This window comes from Stenella coeruleoalba (genome assembly GCF_951394435.1).
Source record: "Stenella coeruleoalba genome assembly, chromosome: 10".
In the NCBI taxonomy this organism is placed as follows: Eukaryota; Metazoa; Chordata; class Mammalia; order Artiodactyla; family Delphinidae; genus Stenella; species Stenella coeruleoalba.
Genome location: NC_137156.1, coordinates 81,333,192 through 81,352,777, shown reverse-complemented (window position 1 = coordinate 81,352,777; position 19,586 = coordinate 81,333,192). Strand labels below are relative to the sequence as shown.

At 37.9% G+C, this 19,586-nt stretch overlaps 1 protein-coding gene across 11 annotated transcripts in view; it reads right to left on the bottom strand.

The window, feature by feature from the left end:
- SLC25A26 (solute carrier family 25 member 26) overlaps positions 1-19,586 on the bottom strand; it is a 314,287-nt gene that overhangs the window by 107,639 nt on the left and 187,062 nt on the right. For all 11 annotated transcript variants that reach the window (XM_079935021.1, XM_079935014.1, XM_079935019.1 and 8 more), the window contains 2 exons: positions 19,001-19,157; positions 15,518-15,627 (listed from right to left, as the gene is read on the bottom strand). In XM_079935021.1, coding sequence (XP_079791147.1) covers positions 15,518-15,559 — 42 coding nt within the window. In that variant the 5' untranslated portion in view covers positions 15,560-15,627; positions 19,001-19,157. The remainder of the gene's footprint in view (positions 1-15,517; positions 15,628-19,000; positions 19,158-19,586) is intronic.

Here is a 19,586-nt window from a genome sequence, read left to right as displayed (position 1 = left end):
ATTTCACTGCACAGGAACAAAAACATGTTATAGTATCATGGTCCTATGAAAGGAAATAAAGGTAATGTCATCTGTGGGTCTTGGGGTAAAGCCATTCTTCAGAGCATCCTTTCCTCAGACGTCCGGGGTTCAGTATGAAACCATGACCCAGGGAGGGTGACATTTTCATTAAACCCAAAAATGGTGTATATGTTAAAGTTCTAACAAAAGACAACTAAAGCTTTCCATAAAGAAAATACATGTCCCCAGTGTTTTTTAAATCAGCATTAAAATGCAATACTGGCCTCAGTGGAATTTAACAAAAAATCTAAGGAACTTTAAATTGAGAATGATTACAATATTAAAGTTGCTAAGACTTTTCTTTCTTTAACATAAATAAAAACTTTTCTGATATGGTTTTCATTTTTGAAATGGAGAGCAGAATGTCTCCTTTTAGTATTCACTGACCACCAAGATGCAAAACTACAAGTCCTAAGACTGTATGAAAGGAAAAAAAATCACAGTGAACTCTGGCCTCACATTAGGTATTATAAAATGAGTGAAGGCAGAGAGGAGAGAGAGAGAGAGAAAGATGCTGCTAAACTCCCTGGTTCATTCATTGCCCAAGCCAAGCTCCAGACTTCCACACATCACCTGCCAGCCATTTATAGTCTCACTTCCATCCTCTCACTCTTGAAATGCTCTTCAAAGTGGCTGGACATCACCCACAGTAACTTGTGTTAACACTGTATCTTTTACCCAACTACTTCAACATAGTTCATAAAAAAATACCCAACTTAAGACTTTTCCTTAGGAAACTTAATCAACAGCCTATAAATATTCGTCTCATATTAGAAGCTAATTATCTCAGTATTTAATATATAAATCAATCTGAGATAGAAGTTACCAAAGGTCAGGGAACTATTTGGCCTAGGGAGCAAGGGTAAAACCCAAACCTTTTGATTATCATCTCCAGAATTTTTTTTAATTGAAGTATAGTTGATTTACAGTGTTGTGTTAGTTTTTTGTACAGCAAATTGATTGCTATATATTTTATATATATATATATTCTTTTTCAGATTATTTTCCATCATAGTTTATTACAAGACATTGAATATAGTTCCCTGTGCTGTACAGTAGGTCTTTGTCGTTTATTTTATGTATAGTAGTCTGTATCTGCTAATCCCAAAATCCTAATTTGTCCCTCCCCCTGTTTCCCCTTTGGTAACCCTAAGTCTGTTTTCTATGTCTGCGAGTCAATTTCTGTTTTGTAAATAAGTTCATCTGTATCATTTTTTAGATTCCCCACATATAAGTAATATCATGATATTTGTTTTTCTTTTACTTACTTTACTTAATATGATAATCTCTAGGTCCATCCATGTTGCTACAAATGGCATTATGTCATTTTTTATGCCTGAGTAATATTCCATTCTGTGTGTTTGTGCATATACATATACATATATATGCATATATACTCACAACAACTTCTTTATCTGTTTATCTGTCGATGGACATGGACATTTAGGTTGCTTCCATGTCTTGGCTACTGTAAATAGTGTTGCTATGAACACTGGGATGCATGTATCTTTATCAATTATAGTTTTCTCCAGATACATGCCCAGGAGTGGGATTGCTAGATCATACGGCAACTCTTTTTTTAGTTTTTTAAGGAAACTCCATACTGTTTTCCACAGTGGGTGTACCAATTTATGTTTCTACCAACAGTGTAGTAGGGTTCCCTTTTCTCCACACCCCCTGCAGCATTTATTGCTTGTAGACTTTTGGATGATGGCCACTCTGACCAATGTGAGGTGATACCTCATTATAGTTTTGATTTGCATTTCTCTAATAATTAACAATGTTGAGCATCTTTTCATGCGCCTATTGGCCACCTGGATGTCTTCTTTGGAGAAATGTCTATTTAGGTCTTCTGCCCATTTTTTGATTGGGTTGTTTGTTTTTCTGTTATTGAGCTATATCAACTATTTGTGTATTCTGGAAATTAAGCTCTTGTCAGTCACACTGTTTGCAAATATTTTCTCTGAGTCCACAGGATGTCTTTTTGTTTTGTTTATGGTTTCCTTTGCTGTACAAAAGCTTATAAGTTTGATTAGGTCCCATTTGTTTATTTCTGCTTTTATTTCTATTGCCCTGGGAGACTGATCCAGAATTATTTTTCATTAAAGGTACATCATGTTTACATGCGGCTAATGAGTTTAAAGGTTCCAGGTTTAATTATAAGCTAATTCTTCATGTTTAAACCAGCAACTCTATTATTAGTTCAACAGAAACTTAAGTAAGTTGAATAGAGCCAATCAAAGTTTAATCACATTCAAAGTAAAGCTAGTTTAGACTCTGCGGAGTAAACTCCAAGTGGCAAGTTAATGAGAGAGAGAATGAAAATTCAGGGCACTCTAAAATTTTTTTAAAAGCACAGTTTACTTACTTGTATTTTATTCCACATTCCCAAAATTCTTTTTAGAAAGCAGGATTCCAAATTAAGAACACCTAACATTATCTTTCTACACCACCATTTAAATTCAAAACCCCTACAAGTGAACAGTTCATCTGTTTGTCAATTCTGCCATCTGCTGGTTACAAATGGAATCACAGCTGTTGATAAAAAACGCAAAAGGTAATTGTTAAATCCAAATGTACCTTCCTTAGGGTTTTTTTTTTTTTTTTTTTTTTTAGGGTTTAAATTTTATCCACTCATACTGAGTTATAAGTTCACCATGCCTTTATTCCTTATAAATAAGCCTCTTTCCACGTATACAAATAGCCAATAGGCATGGAAAGAAAAAAAAAAAATTTGTAAGTATAGGTCTTCCCTTTCCTGACAAAACTAACGTTCTTGATAACCCAGACTCTAGACAAAAAGTTAACAGTCTTCTCAACAAAAATAATTTCTATCTTTTAGGCCCTGTGTCTTGAAGTTATTTATAGAATTTTACAGAACCCAGAGGTAAGCTTCAAACGGCTTTTTCACTTTTATAACTTTCTGTAACAGAATGGGGCCCTGATTTCACATTTGATGACACGTCTCATGGATGGATTTATAGACTTCAACTAATATAAAATCTGAAAATGGAGGAGACTGTAATACTAACTACACTAATTCCCTATTGCTGCTGTAACAAATTACCACATAATTAGTGGCTTAAAACAACAAAAATCTATTCTAATTCTGGAGCTCAGAAGTCCAAAATGGGTCTAAGTGAGCTAAAAATCAAGGGGGCTTCTAGAAGCCCCCTGCATTCCTCGGTTTGTGGCCCCTTCCTCCGTCCTCAAGACAGCAGCTTAACATCCTAAAACCTCTCTAACACTCCCACTTCCCTCTTACAAGGAAACTTGTGATTACACTGGGCTCATCTGGATGATGCAAAAAAAAATCTTCCCATCTCAAAATCCTCAACTTAATCACATCTGCAAAGTCCTTTTTGCCATGTTAGGTAACATGGCCACAGGTTTCAGGGACTAGGACATCTTAAGGGGGCCGCTGTTTTGCCCACCAATGTAACCAACGGCAAGTTTTAGAATCCTCACCTTGTCTTAGTTTAAGAAACCCAGAGTGATCTGAGTTCTTAGCATTACCCAAGTAATATACCTCCCATCTCCAGTTGTGCATCAGTTCTGCCATTTTTAAAAGATGACATAAAAAGTAGAAAATGAAGGTCTAATATTTGTCTTAACTATTCACTCTGCAATGGTGTTTTATTGCCCACAGCAGCTGGGAAACCTTGTGTACAGCACTAAACTTCTTTGAATTTCAATTTCTTCATTTTCTGAACTGACAGCCTTCCCAAAACTATAAAATTCTAAAAGTGTACTCCGAACAGCAATTTGTGTGACATGGGACCAGAACCAACACTTAATGAACACTTTATGTATCAGATGCTAGGCTTGAGCACTTTAGAAGTGCTGTATCACTTAAGCTTTGCAAGAACTGTGAGTGAGGTAGCATTAACCCGACTTTTCAAGATAAGGAAAACAACAGCTTGGTAAGCTTGCATAAAGGACCTATAGACACAGAGCAAATACACAGACAAGTCACCATTCTGACCCTCACCTGCGTAACTTGACAGCTCATGATCCATAAGCTGCCTCCTTTCAGAGGTCCTCAAAATATTCTCTACCTATTTAATCCATGTGTCCAACTTCTTTATATGCGCCTCAAGGACAGGGGTCAAAATTTCTTATTGTTTCTTAGCACCAATCACAGCACTAGATATATAATAGGCACTCATATATCTACAAGTATTCAATTACAAACCAAAGCAAATTTGTGACAGCGGCATTTAATTCATTATGCTACCAAGAACGCTACTCTTAACAATATGTTAAAAAATAAAGTTTTGTCACTGACAAAGTGCAGACTCCCACAGAAGCGGTTAATCTTAACTTCATCTTGGAGAGAAGTATTCGGTTTTTCCATTAACAGTGAGGTGGTGGTACTGACCAAGTAACATTCTTGTGGTTTAAGTAGGATTCTCCAGCTTCATCATCCTACATGAAAATCATACTCATTGTTTCTATAAAGCTAAACTTAATTTGTGTAGCATAAACTGACACTGCTCTTAAAGAAAAAGCCAACACGGAGCTCCCCTGCCCTCCCACGCACTAACTACACAAGACGATCGATGAAACGCACGGGCCGAGCTCGTGAGTCAACACCACCTGAAGGAATGCTGCACACCACATCAGAGAGAAAAAGTCCACACGACAGAAAACAGTCTGAAATGCGGCGGAGAAAGAAGCCATCGGGAAAGTGGAGGGACGGTGGGTAAGCTGCTCCCTGACAAGTGCCTCTGCAAAAAGTCTCTCAGCACATCCATGCGAGTACTTTAAGGAATGACCACCAGCAGGATCATCACTGCACAGGGGTCCTGCCAGGCCCTGCCCTCTTCCTCCCCTTACCACTGTCAGCTCGGGCTCAGAGGGTCAGGACAGCTGGAGAGCTGGGGTGTGCTTCTGAGCTGAGCTCGGGAGACGGACAGCAAGCTCAGCATGCACACACCACAGACACACAACGAGAGGACACAGGTACCCACGAGGAAAGAGGCACTGAAGGAACGCTGCCAGAAGGGCTTTTAAAGGAAGAACCTCCGCCTTGATTCTCGTCAACTCACCTTCTCCCTCTGCATCCCCTGCCTTGCCTCAGCGGAGGATCTAGTCATCTCTCTCCTCGGGATTTCTGCAACAGTGTCCTCCCCTCCATTCACACACCACGCCCAACTCCACACAGCTGCCAAAGGATGTTCTTAAAACACCAACCAGTGGTGCTCTCCTGCTCAGCCCTTCAGAGGATAACAGGCAAAACCTCCTCACCAGAGCAGGCAGGGCCCTCCGGGACGACCGGGTCACATCTGTGCTCCACATGAAACTGGAAGGCGTCGAACAAGGGCTTTGCCTAAGTTCAATGGCCCTCCTTGGACTCGCCCGCCTAACAATCATCGTCCAAAACGCAGCTCAAGGACTAGCTATTCTCTGAGGCCCTTCCTGAATCAACATCCATCCACCCATCTAATCCACTTCCCTTCAGGCTCTTGTACTTACTTTTCTTAAAATACCTGTAACCCTTTAGTGTACTTCCATACTTACATGTCCATCTGCACGTCTAGACTGCAACTCTCTAAAGGCACTATCTTGTCATTTTATCCTCAGTGCCGAGAACACACTAGGCCGTCTTAAGATCTAAATCCACACTGGCAGGTAAGGACAACAAAAGTGGTGGAGGAAACTAAGAGGAGCTGAACAAAAGCAGCTGATATAAAAGGAATCAAAGAGGTCCAAGTGGGGAAAGGACACAAAAAGGAAAGGCAACGGAAAGGAAGTTATTTTTTGCAATTCTGTAGAAAATTCTTTGTGTAATTCTTATGATTTAGCATTCCTAAGAAGGAATTACAAAGTCTGTCTGCCTTATGTACTTAATGTTCTGAAGTGAAAAAAAGCTCCCAGGCACAATGGAAAATGAACAGATAGGAGAACAGGGCAAAAGGTCCCCTTGGGAGAGGCACGTGCTTAGATGCATCAGAAAGCAAAGTCCCTGTGTGAGTGTGGCTGGGTATCTTAACAGTTCGCTTGCAGCTTCTAATGGTACAGCGAATTTCCTAGCACTGTCTCTACCCTCCTGCCTCCGTGCATCTTGACACACACAGGCATTTTCATCTGCAGCATTCCTGAGAGCTTCCTTCTGACTTGACAGTGACACTGCACTTCAGGGATACCCATCTTATTTTCCACTCAACTTATCTTCCATGACTCAATTATACAACTGCACAAGAGTCTGACACGCTGCTAACACAAGGGCAAATGAGAGTTCCTCTCTGTTAATTTATGGATGTTTCAAAACATATCATGATCATTTCAAAAGATGAAAAACATTTCAAAAGTTGTTAACCTTTCTTCTATTGTTTTGCTCAGTGGTTCTTAGAAAAGGCCAGTAGAGATCATGAAAAACACTATGCGTACACTTTAAACCATGATATTAACAGCATAGTTTAAAAGAACTTAAATCCCTGCTAGGGAAAACACAATGATAAGCAGCACATGCCCCATGCCGTGCAGCTGATAACACTCCTGACAACGATGCATCTAGTCCTCCAAGCAGCCGATTCAGCGGGGAAGCTGAATCAAAACGACGTGCTTACCCCATATTCTGATGTTCAACGAGCCCCTCAAATGACTGTAGTACACTGCCATCCTTTAAACTAACCAGTTTATTAAACTAGGATTTTTTAGTAGGCCTAAAAGTATGTAATTCTGAGGAAAACAAAAGGAATCATACTTTTGATCAGTGTGCTCCACACCTACTAAAATATTCTTATGCACATGACCGCCAAGTCAACTCAATAGAAATATTTACCCCTGGGGTATAAATCAAAATTTTTGAGAATCCTTTATGAGTGGTGCTTATATATCACTGAACACCAGAAACATCTAGGAATCTTGTTTAAAATGCAGGGCCCACAGCACCACCTCCAAAAATCTTTATTTGTAACCTGCTGCCCAGGCAAATGATTCTAAAGCAGGTGCTCCCTGGGCCACACGGTTGTGTGAAGTACTGTTACAGAGGCTGTCAGAAAAGCACTTACGAAACATGGTATCACTGAGTTCCTAGCTTTCTCAATCCCAAGTTAGAACAGGACTGGAAAGAAAAATCTACCAGCATCTATGTGTGTAAGGACATCCACAGACATCACCCATGAGCACATTAAATTCACAGGGGCCACTTTAGCAGCAAAGAAATTTTAATAATTCTTCTATTTCTGAAAACAATATTAACTAAGTCCGTAAGTAGGATAAGACCCAGAAAAAGTCAAATCCTAAAGTTGAAAAAAAAAAAATCACTACCACTGCAATGTTATAGCATCTGTTATACTAAAGTAAACCCACCCCAACCCTTCTGATCTAATTACAGATTCTACTTCTCACAGGGCGTTTTCTGTGTCTGATGAAAACGGAGCTGTAAAATAATTGAGGCAGGGATTTAGAGATTTGGTACAGCAAACCTAATAAAAATGGCACAAACGGGACTCTTCTCAGTGTTGTTACATATTAAATCTTATTTGATCGATCTTACTGTATTCCAAATTACAAACATAAGGTAGAAGCTTGTAATTACAGTTTTATTGATTTCTCATTAACTTTTAATCAAGCTGCTGCTACAGGGAATGGTTATTACAGCAGTGTTCTTTTGTTTCTAAGTTTCACACACTTACCATGACTACAACAAAGTAACTGTGGACACATTCAATGCCAACAAAAATACAGTATTGTTTCTAAGGAATGTGTCTGCAACATAACCATCTTATATCAGCGCAGATGTGTTACAGAACAATGACTGCACTAAGCTATATCTCATTTTCTCTTGGTCTCTTTATACCTTTCTGATCACTGACAGAAATAAATGTTCTTTGTTTTATATTCCGTATTTGTTCCTCCTAAATTCATCTGTTTCTTTCTCTTACTTACAGCGACCACACTTGGCTGAGTCTGCAACCAATTTATGCTCTATGAAACTGAAAGCAAATTACTAAAACAGAAAGGCAGTAGGTACGTGTCTGAAGCATTTATTAAGAACAATGATACTGAATGGTTGCAGGAAGTTTTTTAAGAAAGTTTAAAGATTACAGGAGCACCAGAACCACATTTCACAAACCTCATAAATCTAACAAAATTCTTAGCATACTAAACTGTAACTGAATTAAAATCAAATAAAGTCAACAGCAAGAGATGTTTCACAGGTGAAATCCTCAATCTATGTACCTGCTGCTGATCAGTTCTCCTCTGAAGGCTCTCCAGGCATCACAGAAACTATAAAAAGGCACCTGACATGACGCCTTACTGCCTAAGGGACCATGGAAACCATAGAGACACAATAAAGATAAAAATGTCCTAGAATTATTTATTTCCAGTCTTACAGATACCCATTTCCTAACTCTAAAGTCTACCTACGCCACTTTCTATGCCCAACAGTTCACACAGAATATTACATTTAAAAGGCCCCAATTTTTAAAAAAATACCAGTTACAGATATTAACATATTGGAATACAGTGTTTTCTACAAATGGAAAGCTGCATCACTAACATGACGGATCTAACAGCTACCCTTTGCCCTATTTAATTATACCACTTTATATATTCTTCCTAAGTCTAAGAGACAGAAATTTTATAATTGAAGAAAGTCTATCCTCCAACATGGCAAACCAGCTTTCAAGCAAGATGGCCCTGTGGGAAATGAAAAAATAGTGGCCAAGTTCTTTTTGCTGCTTGCTCTCAGCAGCGTAATAGAAAATGTAAACCAAGTGAACTTACGAGGATATATTTAAACTAAATCAGAGCAACAGGCAATTCTAAAATAGAGGCAAGAGCAGTCAAAGGGACAGAATTTTTACAAGCTGGGAGACAATGAAACTCTGACACACCATTTGTTATTCTTGAGTATATATACTCGAAAATAACTGCATGCAATGAGGTTCTAATATCAGAACATAATCACAAAAACACAATCTAAACCAAGGATAATGGGTTCAAAGATTTTTTTACATTAAATATATATTGCTTTTAAATCGCAGACTAAACCAATATTCAGGCAGAATTCAAGCACTGGAGTCCTTACTTTGGGTAAGAGTGGGGGGAATGAAAATTCCCAGAAATTGTACACAAATTGTCCGTATGTTCACTTTTGTGGAAAGACAACCACAGATTTCACGAGATTCCTAAAGGGGACTCTGGCTCATAAAGGAACTACTACTTTATGCTCCTTGCTCCTCAAAAATTAATATATTGTGGGATTCCCTGGTGGCGCAGTGGTTGAGAATCTGCCTGCTAATGCAGGGGACACGGATTCGAGCCCTGGTCTGGGAGAATCCCACATGCCACGGAGCAACTAGGCCCGTGAGCCACAACTACTGAGCCTGCGCATCTGGAGCCTGTGCTCCGCAACGGGAGAGGCCGCGATAGTGAGAGGCCCGCGCACTGCGATGAAGAGTGGCGCCGGTTTGCCACAAGTAGAGAAAGCCCTCGCACAGAAACAAAGACCCAACACAGCAAAAATAAATTAATTAATAAAAAATTTTAAAAAAATTAATATATTGTTAGTCTCATCACACTAAAAAGCTCAGTAAATTATGAAGGCAATTTTTTTTTTAATCCAGAGTTAGCTTAGGTTCTGCAAAATCATTTTTAAACCAATGACAAAAGGAAGTTTTATAGAAAACACTTCCGTGTATTTAGTGTCTTTCAGGCTAATTTCTTTCAACATTCTCTTCAAGGAACCATCCAAATGATTTCTTAGATCAAGGAATTTATTGTATAGTAACGGGAAAGTATAAAATTATATATATATATATATCCCAGATATAAATCAATAAATGCAAAAATGCTGAAGAAGACCAGAGGTCATCTTTTTTTCCTATTACACATCATAACCTCAACAATTCAAATTATCACATGAAAAGGGAGACCCTCGCTTTTCTTGAAAACTGAGATTATTTCCTCCATAATTCCTTTTCTCCTGGATTGTCCAAATATATTAGTATCTGATATGTGTTCATCAACCAAAATGATAGAATTAATATGACTTTTCTTTACAATAATTTATAAAGAAATTATCTTAACACTTCCCTACTCATTCTATGAGTCCAGTTTTACCTTGATACCAAAACCAGTCAAAGACACAAGAAAAGATAACTACAGACCAGTATCTCTTATGAACAAAGTAAGTCCTCAACAAAACACTAGTACATAAATCTAGCACTATATAAACAGTATTATATACCATGATCAAGTGAGTTTTAACATTTGGGTTGCAAATGCAAGAGTGGTTTAACATTTGAAGATCAATTAATGTAATACACCATATCAGTAAAATAAAGAATAAAACCACATGATTATCTCAACAGATGAACAAAAGGCACTGACAAAATGTAACCTTTTATGACAGAAATAGTACTGAAACACTAAATACTTTCTTCCTAAGATCAGAAACAAGATAAGGATGTCCACTCTCACCACTCCTATTCAACACTGTAGTACAGCTTCTAAACAGAGCAGTTAGGCAAGAAAATGAAATAAAAGACATATAGATTGTACAGAAATAAGTAAAACTAGCTCTATGTGCAGATGATACGATCTTGTATATAGAAAATCTTTAAGAATCCACTAAACTTTAGAACTAATTAATTCAGCAAGGTTGGAGGATACAAGATCAATATACAAAAATGAAATTATTTCTGTACAGTAGCAATAAACTAACTGAAAATGAAATGAAAAAAGTTCAATTTACAATAACATCAAAAAGAATAAATTACTTAGGAATAAATTTAACAAAAGAAGTGTAAAACGTATACTGTGGAACTACGAAACACTGTTAAAAGAAATTACAGAAGTCCTAAAGAAATGAAAAGACAGCCTATGTTTGTGGATTGGAAAATTTAAGCATTTTTGTTAAGATGGTATGCTCCCCAAATTAATTTGCAGATTCAATGTTATCCCTATCAAAATCTCAGTTGCTTTTTTTGCAAGCTCATTTTGCAAGAAATTGACAAGCTCATTCTAAAATTCACATGAGTTCCCTGGTGGCCTAATGGTTAGGATTCCGGGCTTTCACTGCCATGGTGCGGCTTCAATCCCTGGTTGGGGAACTGAGATCCAGCAAGCCGTGAGGTGAGGCAAAAAAAAAAAAAATTCACATAAAAATGCAAAAGACCCAGAAGAGGCAAAACAATCCTGACAGAGAAGAACAAAGCTGGAGGACTCACACTTCTGATTTCAAAACTTACTACAAAGCTGTGGTAATCAAGGCTCTGTGGTAGCATAAGGATAGATGTAGAAATCCATAGAATAGAACAGGGTCCACAAATAAACCCCACCTTTACGTCAATTAGTATTTGACAAGGGTGCCAAGGCAATTCCATGGGTAAAGAATAGTTTAGCAAACGGCACTAGGTCAACTGGATATACACACGCAAAAGAATAAAGTTAGACCGCAGCCTCAAACCAGATAAAAAAATTAACTCAAAATGGATCAAAGACCTAAAAATATGAGTTAAAACTATAAAACTCTTGAAAGAAAACATAGGTATAAATATCTTCATGATCTCAGATTAGGCAATGGTTTCTTAGATACGACATCAAAGCACAAGCAATGTAAGATAAAACAGATAAACTGGACATCATCAAAATTTAGAACTTATGCTTCAAAGGACACCATTAAGTGAAAAAAATGCACAGAATGGGAAAAAGTTTTGCCAATATATAAAGAGCTCCTACAACTTATTAACAAAAATACAACCTAATTAAAGAATGAGCAAAGGAGACTCATAGACATTTCTCCAAAGGAGACATGTAAATAACCAATAAGCACATGAAAAGATGCTCAAAATCATTAGTTACCAGGGAAATGCAAGTCAAAATCACAATAAGATACCACTGAATATCTATTTGTTTGTTATAATTAGGAAGACAGGTAGGGGCTTCCCTGGTGGCGCAGTGGTTGAGAATCTGCCTGCCAATGCAGGCGACACGGGTTCGAGCCCTGGTCTAGGAAGATCCCACAAGCCGCGGAGCAACTGGGCCCGTGAGCCACAACTATTGAGCCTGCGCATCTGGAGCCTGTGCTCCGCAACAAGAGAGGCCGTGACGGTGAGAGGCCCATGCACCGCGATGAAGAGTGGCTCCCACTCGCCGCAACTGGAGAAAGCCCTCACACAGAAACAAAGACCCAACATAGCCAAAAATAAATTAATTAAATATTTTTAAAAAAGAAATGTTTAAAAAAAGAAAAAGACAGGTAACACCAAGTGGTGTCAAGGATGTGCAGAAGAAACTGGAACTCTTACGTACTGCTGGTGGGAATGTAAAATGGTGCAGCCACTTCGGAAAACAGCCTTGGCGAGTTCCTCAGATGGTTAAAAATAAAGTTACCATATGACTGATATTTCCACTCCTAGGTATGTATCCAAGAAAATCAAAAACATAGGCAATTGATGATACCTGCTATAGCATAGATGAAATCTTGAAAATGTAAGTGAAAGAAGCCAGTCATGAAAGACCAGATTGTAAGGATTCCACATTTTTTGTTTTTATCTTTCAAGAATTTGTCAAATTTATTACCATACGGTTTTCATAATATTCTCTTCTTATTCCTTTCTAACAGCGTAATACAACAGAATTTGCATATTATAAAATTCATCCATTTTAAGGATACAATTCAATGGTTTTTAATATATTCACAAACATGTGCAACCATCATCCTAGTCAATGTGAGAACATTTTCATCACCTCAGAAAGAAACTTGGTAGGATTCCATGTATATGAAATGTCCAGAATAGGCAGATCTATACAGACAGAGTAGGTCAGTGGTTGTTGCCTAAGGTGAGAACGTTGGGGGAAATGGGAAGTGACTGCTAATGGGTACGAGGTTTCTTGTCAGGGCGATGATGATGCTCTAAAACTGACTGTGGCGATGGCTGCAGCTGTGAGTACAGCAAAAATAATTGAACTGTACACTTTAAATGGATAAATCATACAGTATGTGAATTACATCTCAAAACAGTTATTATTTTTTTAGTTGTTTTCTCCTTTTTTCTGGTTTTTTTTTTTTTTTTTAGCCGTGCCATGCGGCTCACAGGATCTTAGTTCCCTGACCAGAGATTGAACCCATGCATCCTCAGCAGTGAAAGCATAGAGTGCTAACCACTGGACCGCCAGGGAATTCCATAAAGTGCAATCTCTCTCTTTCATCACCCTCATGCACCATATTCTCAAGAGAAGAAAATTAGGTTACAAAACAGTTTGTAGATTCTCATCCAAATTTTCTAAAGGAAAATAGTGTGCAGAAAACAAAACCACAATATATCACAGTTGTTTCTTATGTAAATCTTATAAAGGCTGATTCATTTTTCTAACTTCCTAACATAAATACATACCACTACTTTATTAAATGTAAAACGTTATATATTACTTGACAAAATGATAAAAGACTTATAAACCGAGACCCTTCTCTTCACTTTCTTGTCCATTCCTGTTAATGCACCCTGCCCCTAACAACGTTCTGGGATTATTAAAATAGACTAGATAGGAGATAAGCAGATACATAGATACATACATACAAAACAAACAAGACAATGTGATTTGAAAGTAACAATAGTAAAGGACAATTTCTGGGTGGATACACAAAAATAATTTTAATTGAAGTTGTCCATTAGTAGTAGGCAGGAGGAACTGGAGAAAGGTAAGTGGGTGAGGGGGTGGGAAACCTCTTATTTGTATTATACTCTTCTCTGTGTTAGTTTAGAAAAAATATATATTCCTGTATTATTATTTTTTGTTTTGTTTTGTTTTGCGGTACGCGGGCCTCTCACTGTTGTGGCCTCTCCCGTTGTGGAGTACAGGCTCCGGACGCGCAGGCTCAGCGGCCATGGCTCACGGGCCCAGCCGCTCCGCGGCATGCGGGATCTTCCCGGACCGGGGCACGAACCTGTGTACCCTGCATCGGCAGGCGGACTCTCAACCACTGCGCCACCAGGGAAGCCCTCCTGTATTATTTTTTAATTACAAATATTTTACCACATACATTATGATTTACTGGCTCATGAATTATTTACAGAAGAGTTGGATAATTTTTTAAACACACAGGAGGGATGGACTGCCTGTGTTTTCATCATAGCTTTCCAATTTTACTTCATTATAATCAGACACCAAATGATCTGTATGACATTATCTCTACACTATTTGTTGAAAGTTGCTTTGTGGACTATTGGGTCACACACTTTTATTAATGTTCCAAGTGTGCTTGAAAAAAATGAATAATCTTTAGCAGTTAAGTGCAGAACTCCAAACACACCCATTAGACCATTCTTGCCATTGTGTTGCTCAAATCTTCTACGGTCTTAACAAGTTACCTGCCTGGTCCTAAGACTTTTACGGATAGATGTGAATAACTCCAATGAAGATAGTAATTGTATTCATTTTTCATTATAATTCTAGCAACATTTTGCTTTATATCTTGAGACTATGCTATTTAGTTCAGGTTTACTACATCTCCCAGGAGAATTGTTCCTCATATCATTATACAGTGGTCTCCTTGTTTTTTGCTTTCAGTCTTTTTTTTTTTCCTTGATCTGATATTAACATTACTATCAGCTCTCTTTCAGCTACTCTTTCTGAATCCGTTAGGGTTGATCAGAGAAGTAGAACCACTAAGAATGGTAAGAATAAGAAGCTATTACAGGGAGATAAACAGTAATTGTGGGAGCTGGTTAAGCAACTTATGTAGAACTGTTGCTTCTGCATCTAGTGTTGGGACAGAAACTTAGAAGGCATGCAATCAGGAAGGAAACATGGATGCGAAATGGGGAACAGCAAGGACAAACTGGAATTCGCATTCTCCCTCACCAACCTCAATGATGTGGGTGACCTACAACATAAATTGGCACCCTTCACGATAGAGCCCACACAACTGACTCAAAATTTAGAGAAGCTGAAGGAGAAGACTCAGTGAGAGTTGGAGGAGCTGGAGGCTTGACTGCTGCCTGAAGCCAACAGATCAGTGATAAGGTGTATGAACTGCAGCAGTGCCTGACCTCCCACCAACCTTCTGAGCATGAATACAACCACTGCTTTACTTCCACCTTACAAATCTTGAGCAATTTTCTCTTGTAGCCAGGCTAACCTGGAACCCTCCTGGAAAGGGTGTTCTAGGAAATAGACTTCCAGCTCAATTATGCTGACCCAACATGAAGCCGCCAAAATTTGCATGGATATTTTCCTCTACCTCTTTAATTTTATTCTTTCTGTATAATTATGTTTGAGGTGTGTCTCTTGTAAATAGCAGATAGCTGGATTTTTCTTTCATCCTATATAGACTTTCAAGTATCATGTTTAATCCATTTACATTTATTGGGATTTATGACTTTCATAATTTAAAAAAGAATTGTCTTTTAAAAATGAAATGAAGTAATACCTGTACTGAAGATATCTGCATACTTTGCATTTCTGAAGTATTTTATACACATAACTTATTACCTACCACTTCTCCAGCAGAGGCAGCCAACATATGCTTCACAGGCATCAGATACGAACATGAATCAGTGTGCAAAAACCATTTCACATATTCATAGGTGATGAAAAAGGCAGCAGCTGAAATTTAAAAGAAACCAGTCTTTCACAAAGTTTAAATATATATGTAAACTGTTAACAGATATGTTTCTTGAAAAAAATTACAACTCTAGTTATTAAATTATAACAGATAAAGATAATAAATATAAGTAATATAAATAAGTATAAATTATAAATAAATACTGAACTATATTTATAAATATATATTATTTATATAATATATACATATATATGTATATATTATATATGAATATATTTATAACTATAGATAAATATAAATAAAGATAAAGTAATAATACGTACTATTCCCCCCCAACCCCTTCACTCTTGCAGATTTGACTGAGCCCATGTTACATGCCTGACTTTGGACATAAAAACATGCAGATCCCTGCCCTGAGGAAGACTAACAGCTAACCTGGCATTTACCAGTTTGTACTGATAAGTCACTTTAACACTTTTTAGTTAAGTTTTTTGGAAAAGGATATGAATTTCTGTGATGCAAAACATCTTTATATATGGCCATAAAATAATCAGCTACACTGATTTCTAGACAGGTTAAAATTGCAAACACATATCTTAACCAAATAAAGCATCTATTCCATAATGTTGTGTTGCTGGTTACTCAAAATAACCATGGCTACTTTTTACTACATCAACTCACTTTTACATCAAGGAAACAATCAACTACTGTATTAAAACTGGAAATCAAAATCTCTAAAAAGCTACCCCTAGGGCTTCCCTGGTGGTGCAGTGGTTGAGAGTCTGCCTGCCAATGTAGGGGACACGGGTTCGTGCCCCGGTCCGGGAAGATCCCACATGCCGCGGAGCGGCTGGGCCCATGAGCCATGGCCGCTGGGCCTGCGCGTCTGGAACCTGTGCTCCACAACGGGAGAGGCCACAACAGTGAGAGGCCCGTGTACCGCAAAAAAAAAAAAAAGCTACCCCTATGACCATGAACTAATCTTAGCTGCACAGGAAGGCTTTAAGCCTTGCCACGTATTGTTCATAAAAAGATGTTCATCACTCACGTAAAAGGTGAGGCACGAAAGATAAATCAATGGCAAATTCACCTTTCGAAAGGCATTTGAACATGTCACACAGTAAAGTCTGAAACACTCAGGAAAAGAGCTTGGTAGTGAAAATCAGTTCTCCACAGTTAAAGTCAACAAGCTTGTAAACACCCCAGTGGCTAACAAACAAACAGCAGGCCAAATGAGGAGGCACACTGTCCCCGGATGAGTAATGACCATGCAAGCAGTTGTATATAGTTAATGCAGGTCCCAATTCCCACTTGTGATTCTTATTTAGGCTGTTCCTACTTTGGCCTACTCACTAAATAGGCTAGAGTATCTCCAGCCGCATTCGGCTGTAAGTTCTACCTGCTACACGTTCCACCCACCCACCCCCACCCCCCAGGAGTGAAAACAAAACAAAAAACTATGGTTTTTCTACATTCCCTTCTAAACATGAAGGGTCTTGAATACAGGTCTTTTCCTCTCTTCTTTCGACCCTCAGTCCCTTCCATACCCCCTGCACAATATGTTCTCAAAAAAGTCTACAAGCCTCTGAATGTTACACTGGTGCACTGTACTCTAAAACCTTAACCAATAGCAAAAATTGTTTAAAGTGCCACGTAAAAAGTTTCAATTCACCAAAAATTTGCAGAAAAACAGAAAGGCCATTTCTGAAACGCTGACACTCTGACTCTTTATCCAGCATCTCCCATTCAAAGATGTTCTGTGGATGTCAAAAAAAGAAAAAGAAAAAGAAAAGCAGGGCAAGAAGAACACCACTTTCTCAAACTTACAAAAATTCAAAACCACATTCTGTATGTAAAGTCCTGCTGACAAGAATCTAAACCAGCCCTCTGAGCTTAATGGAGCACCATGTACCCTGTAGACCATCACTAATACTTCATCTACCAACAATTCCTACGTAATACGTAAGAGAAAAAAGAATATTTACAATGATGAGGGAGGCATCATAAGAATGGATGACCAAAAGACAGGGACTTAGTAACATATTTCTTTGCAATTCCCTAGTTCAGAGGTTCCCAAACTTGTCTACATATAAAAATTACCTGGGGATTTTTTTTTTTTAACCTCCAAAGCCCAGGCCACACCTCAGGCCAACTAAATCCCAAATCTCTGGGAGTGGGACAGCAGTACTTTCTTTAAAAAAAAAAAAAAAAAAAATCTCTTCAGGTGATCAGGTGATTGCAACACAGACCAATTTAGGAACCAAGGCGCATCTCCCACATATAGAGCTATGCTTGGCATGGAGTGGGTCCTCAATAGCGACTTGTTATGATCAATTACTGAAAATTAAGACATAAAATAATTCAAGGATAACCTCAAAACAGTTGGCTGCTCTAAGGATGGCTCAGGAAGATAAACTAAAGGACCAAAAAGATTTGCTCTACAAATCTTTATGTGAATGTTATGCTCACAGATGGATATTGACAGGCATCTTAATGTCAAGTTAACAAGAAAGAATTTCTAATGAAATATACTGAGAAAAAAGAAATCAAACTCCAGAATTTAAGAATCTTCTGGAGCAGGGGTTTTGTGAGTGAGTGTGTGAGTATGTGAGCGTGTGTGAGTGTGTGTATCTGTGTGTGTGTGTGTGTGTGTGTGTGTGTTTGATAGTGATGGTTTTGTTTGCTTAGTCTGCTTTTGAGTGCCAATCAAAGCATCAGTAAACAATTATTTAAATAAGTATCTGAAAAGAGGTGGATTAAATGAAATGGATTATACTGATTATAGAATAAAAGGGCCATAAATCACACAACTTCAAAACCAAAACAAAAGCAAGACAATGGAAAGAGGAGGTTAGTGGTAATGGGTTGCATCATCTGAGAGCAATTTAGTTAAGACAAAGATTTAATGCCTCTTAGGTTCATCTGCTCCACAAGAATCTCCAAGCCAGTGGTTATTAAACTCAGCTTCACATCTGAATCACCTGGGAAGTTACTAAAACTCCTGATACCCAGGCAAAGACCAGACCAATTAAACTTCTCATGGAGACACAGGCATAAGTATTTTGTAAAGCTTCCCAAGAGATTCCAACGTGCAGGCAAGGTTGAGAACTGCTGTAAGACATTACAATCAATGTTACAGGAACACTTTAAGGATTCTAACAAGGAGTTTTAACAACAACAAAAACCACTCATTTAAAGATTGCTCATTTTTTTATTACAAATACACTAGAATGGAATCTATAGCACCAGCTGAGTCAAAAATAATGGATTAATGAATAGAAAATAAATTCAGGAGATCAACTACATCAATCATATAAGGAATTCTATATAGGATTGGACCACATACCATCCTGAAAATAAATCCCATTATCTTGGCTTTATATAAAGCAGTGATAATACCAATATAATTTTTACCATTAGGAAACGATCCAATAGCAGCAGAAGGAACGCCAGCATATATTCCACGAAAACCACCAGCCTTATTAAATCCTTGGGGGCTCTGCAGCCTGGTTTTAATGGTATCCAGAGGAAATAATATCAAGTCAACACAGACACCTGCTACCCCACCAGCCTTTAAAAAAAAAAGAAAAAAAAGGTTACAATAAAATAAATTGCCATTTGGGGGATGGGGTAGTTTTTAAAGCATATTTCTTTAAGCATGGTTTTCAAGTATACCACAGACTACTTTGGTACAGTCAAAACACCTCTTACCTAAATCTACAGACTGTCCTGGGAAAATAACCATTACTGTGATATATTTTCAAGTTGTAAATTTTATATTACATATTCTGTTTTAAAAAAAATGTTTAATGATTTTTAATAATTTTAAAATAAATTTCAAATTTATTTTTAATGATTTCATAGGGTTCAAAAAAGTAAACAAACCAACCTCAGAAAGGTAAAGAGTTCAAAGTCTCCTTCCCTGTCCCTAAAAACCCAAGCAACCAGTTTTGGTTTCTTACTGTGTCCTTCCCAAGTTACTTTAGGCATATACAAGCAA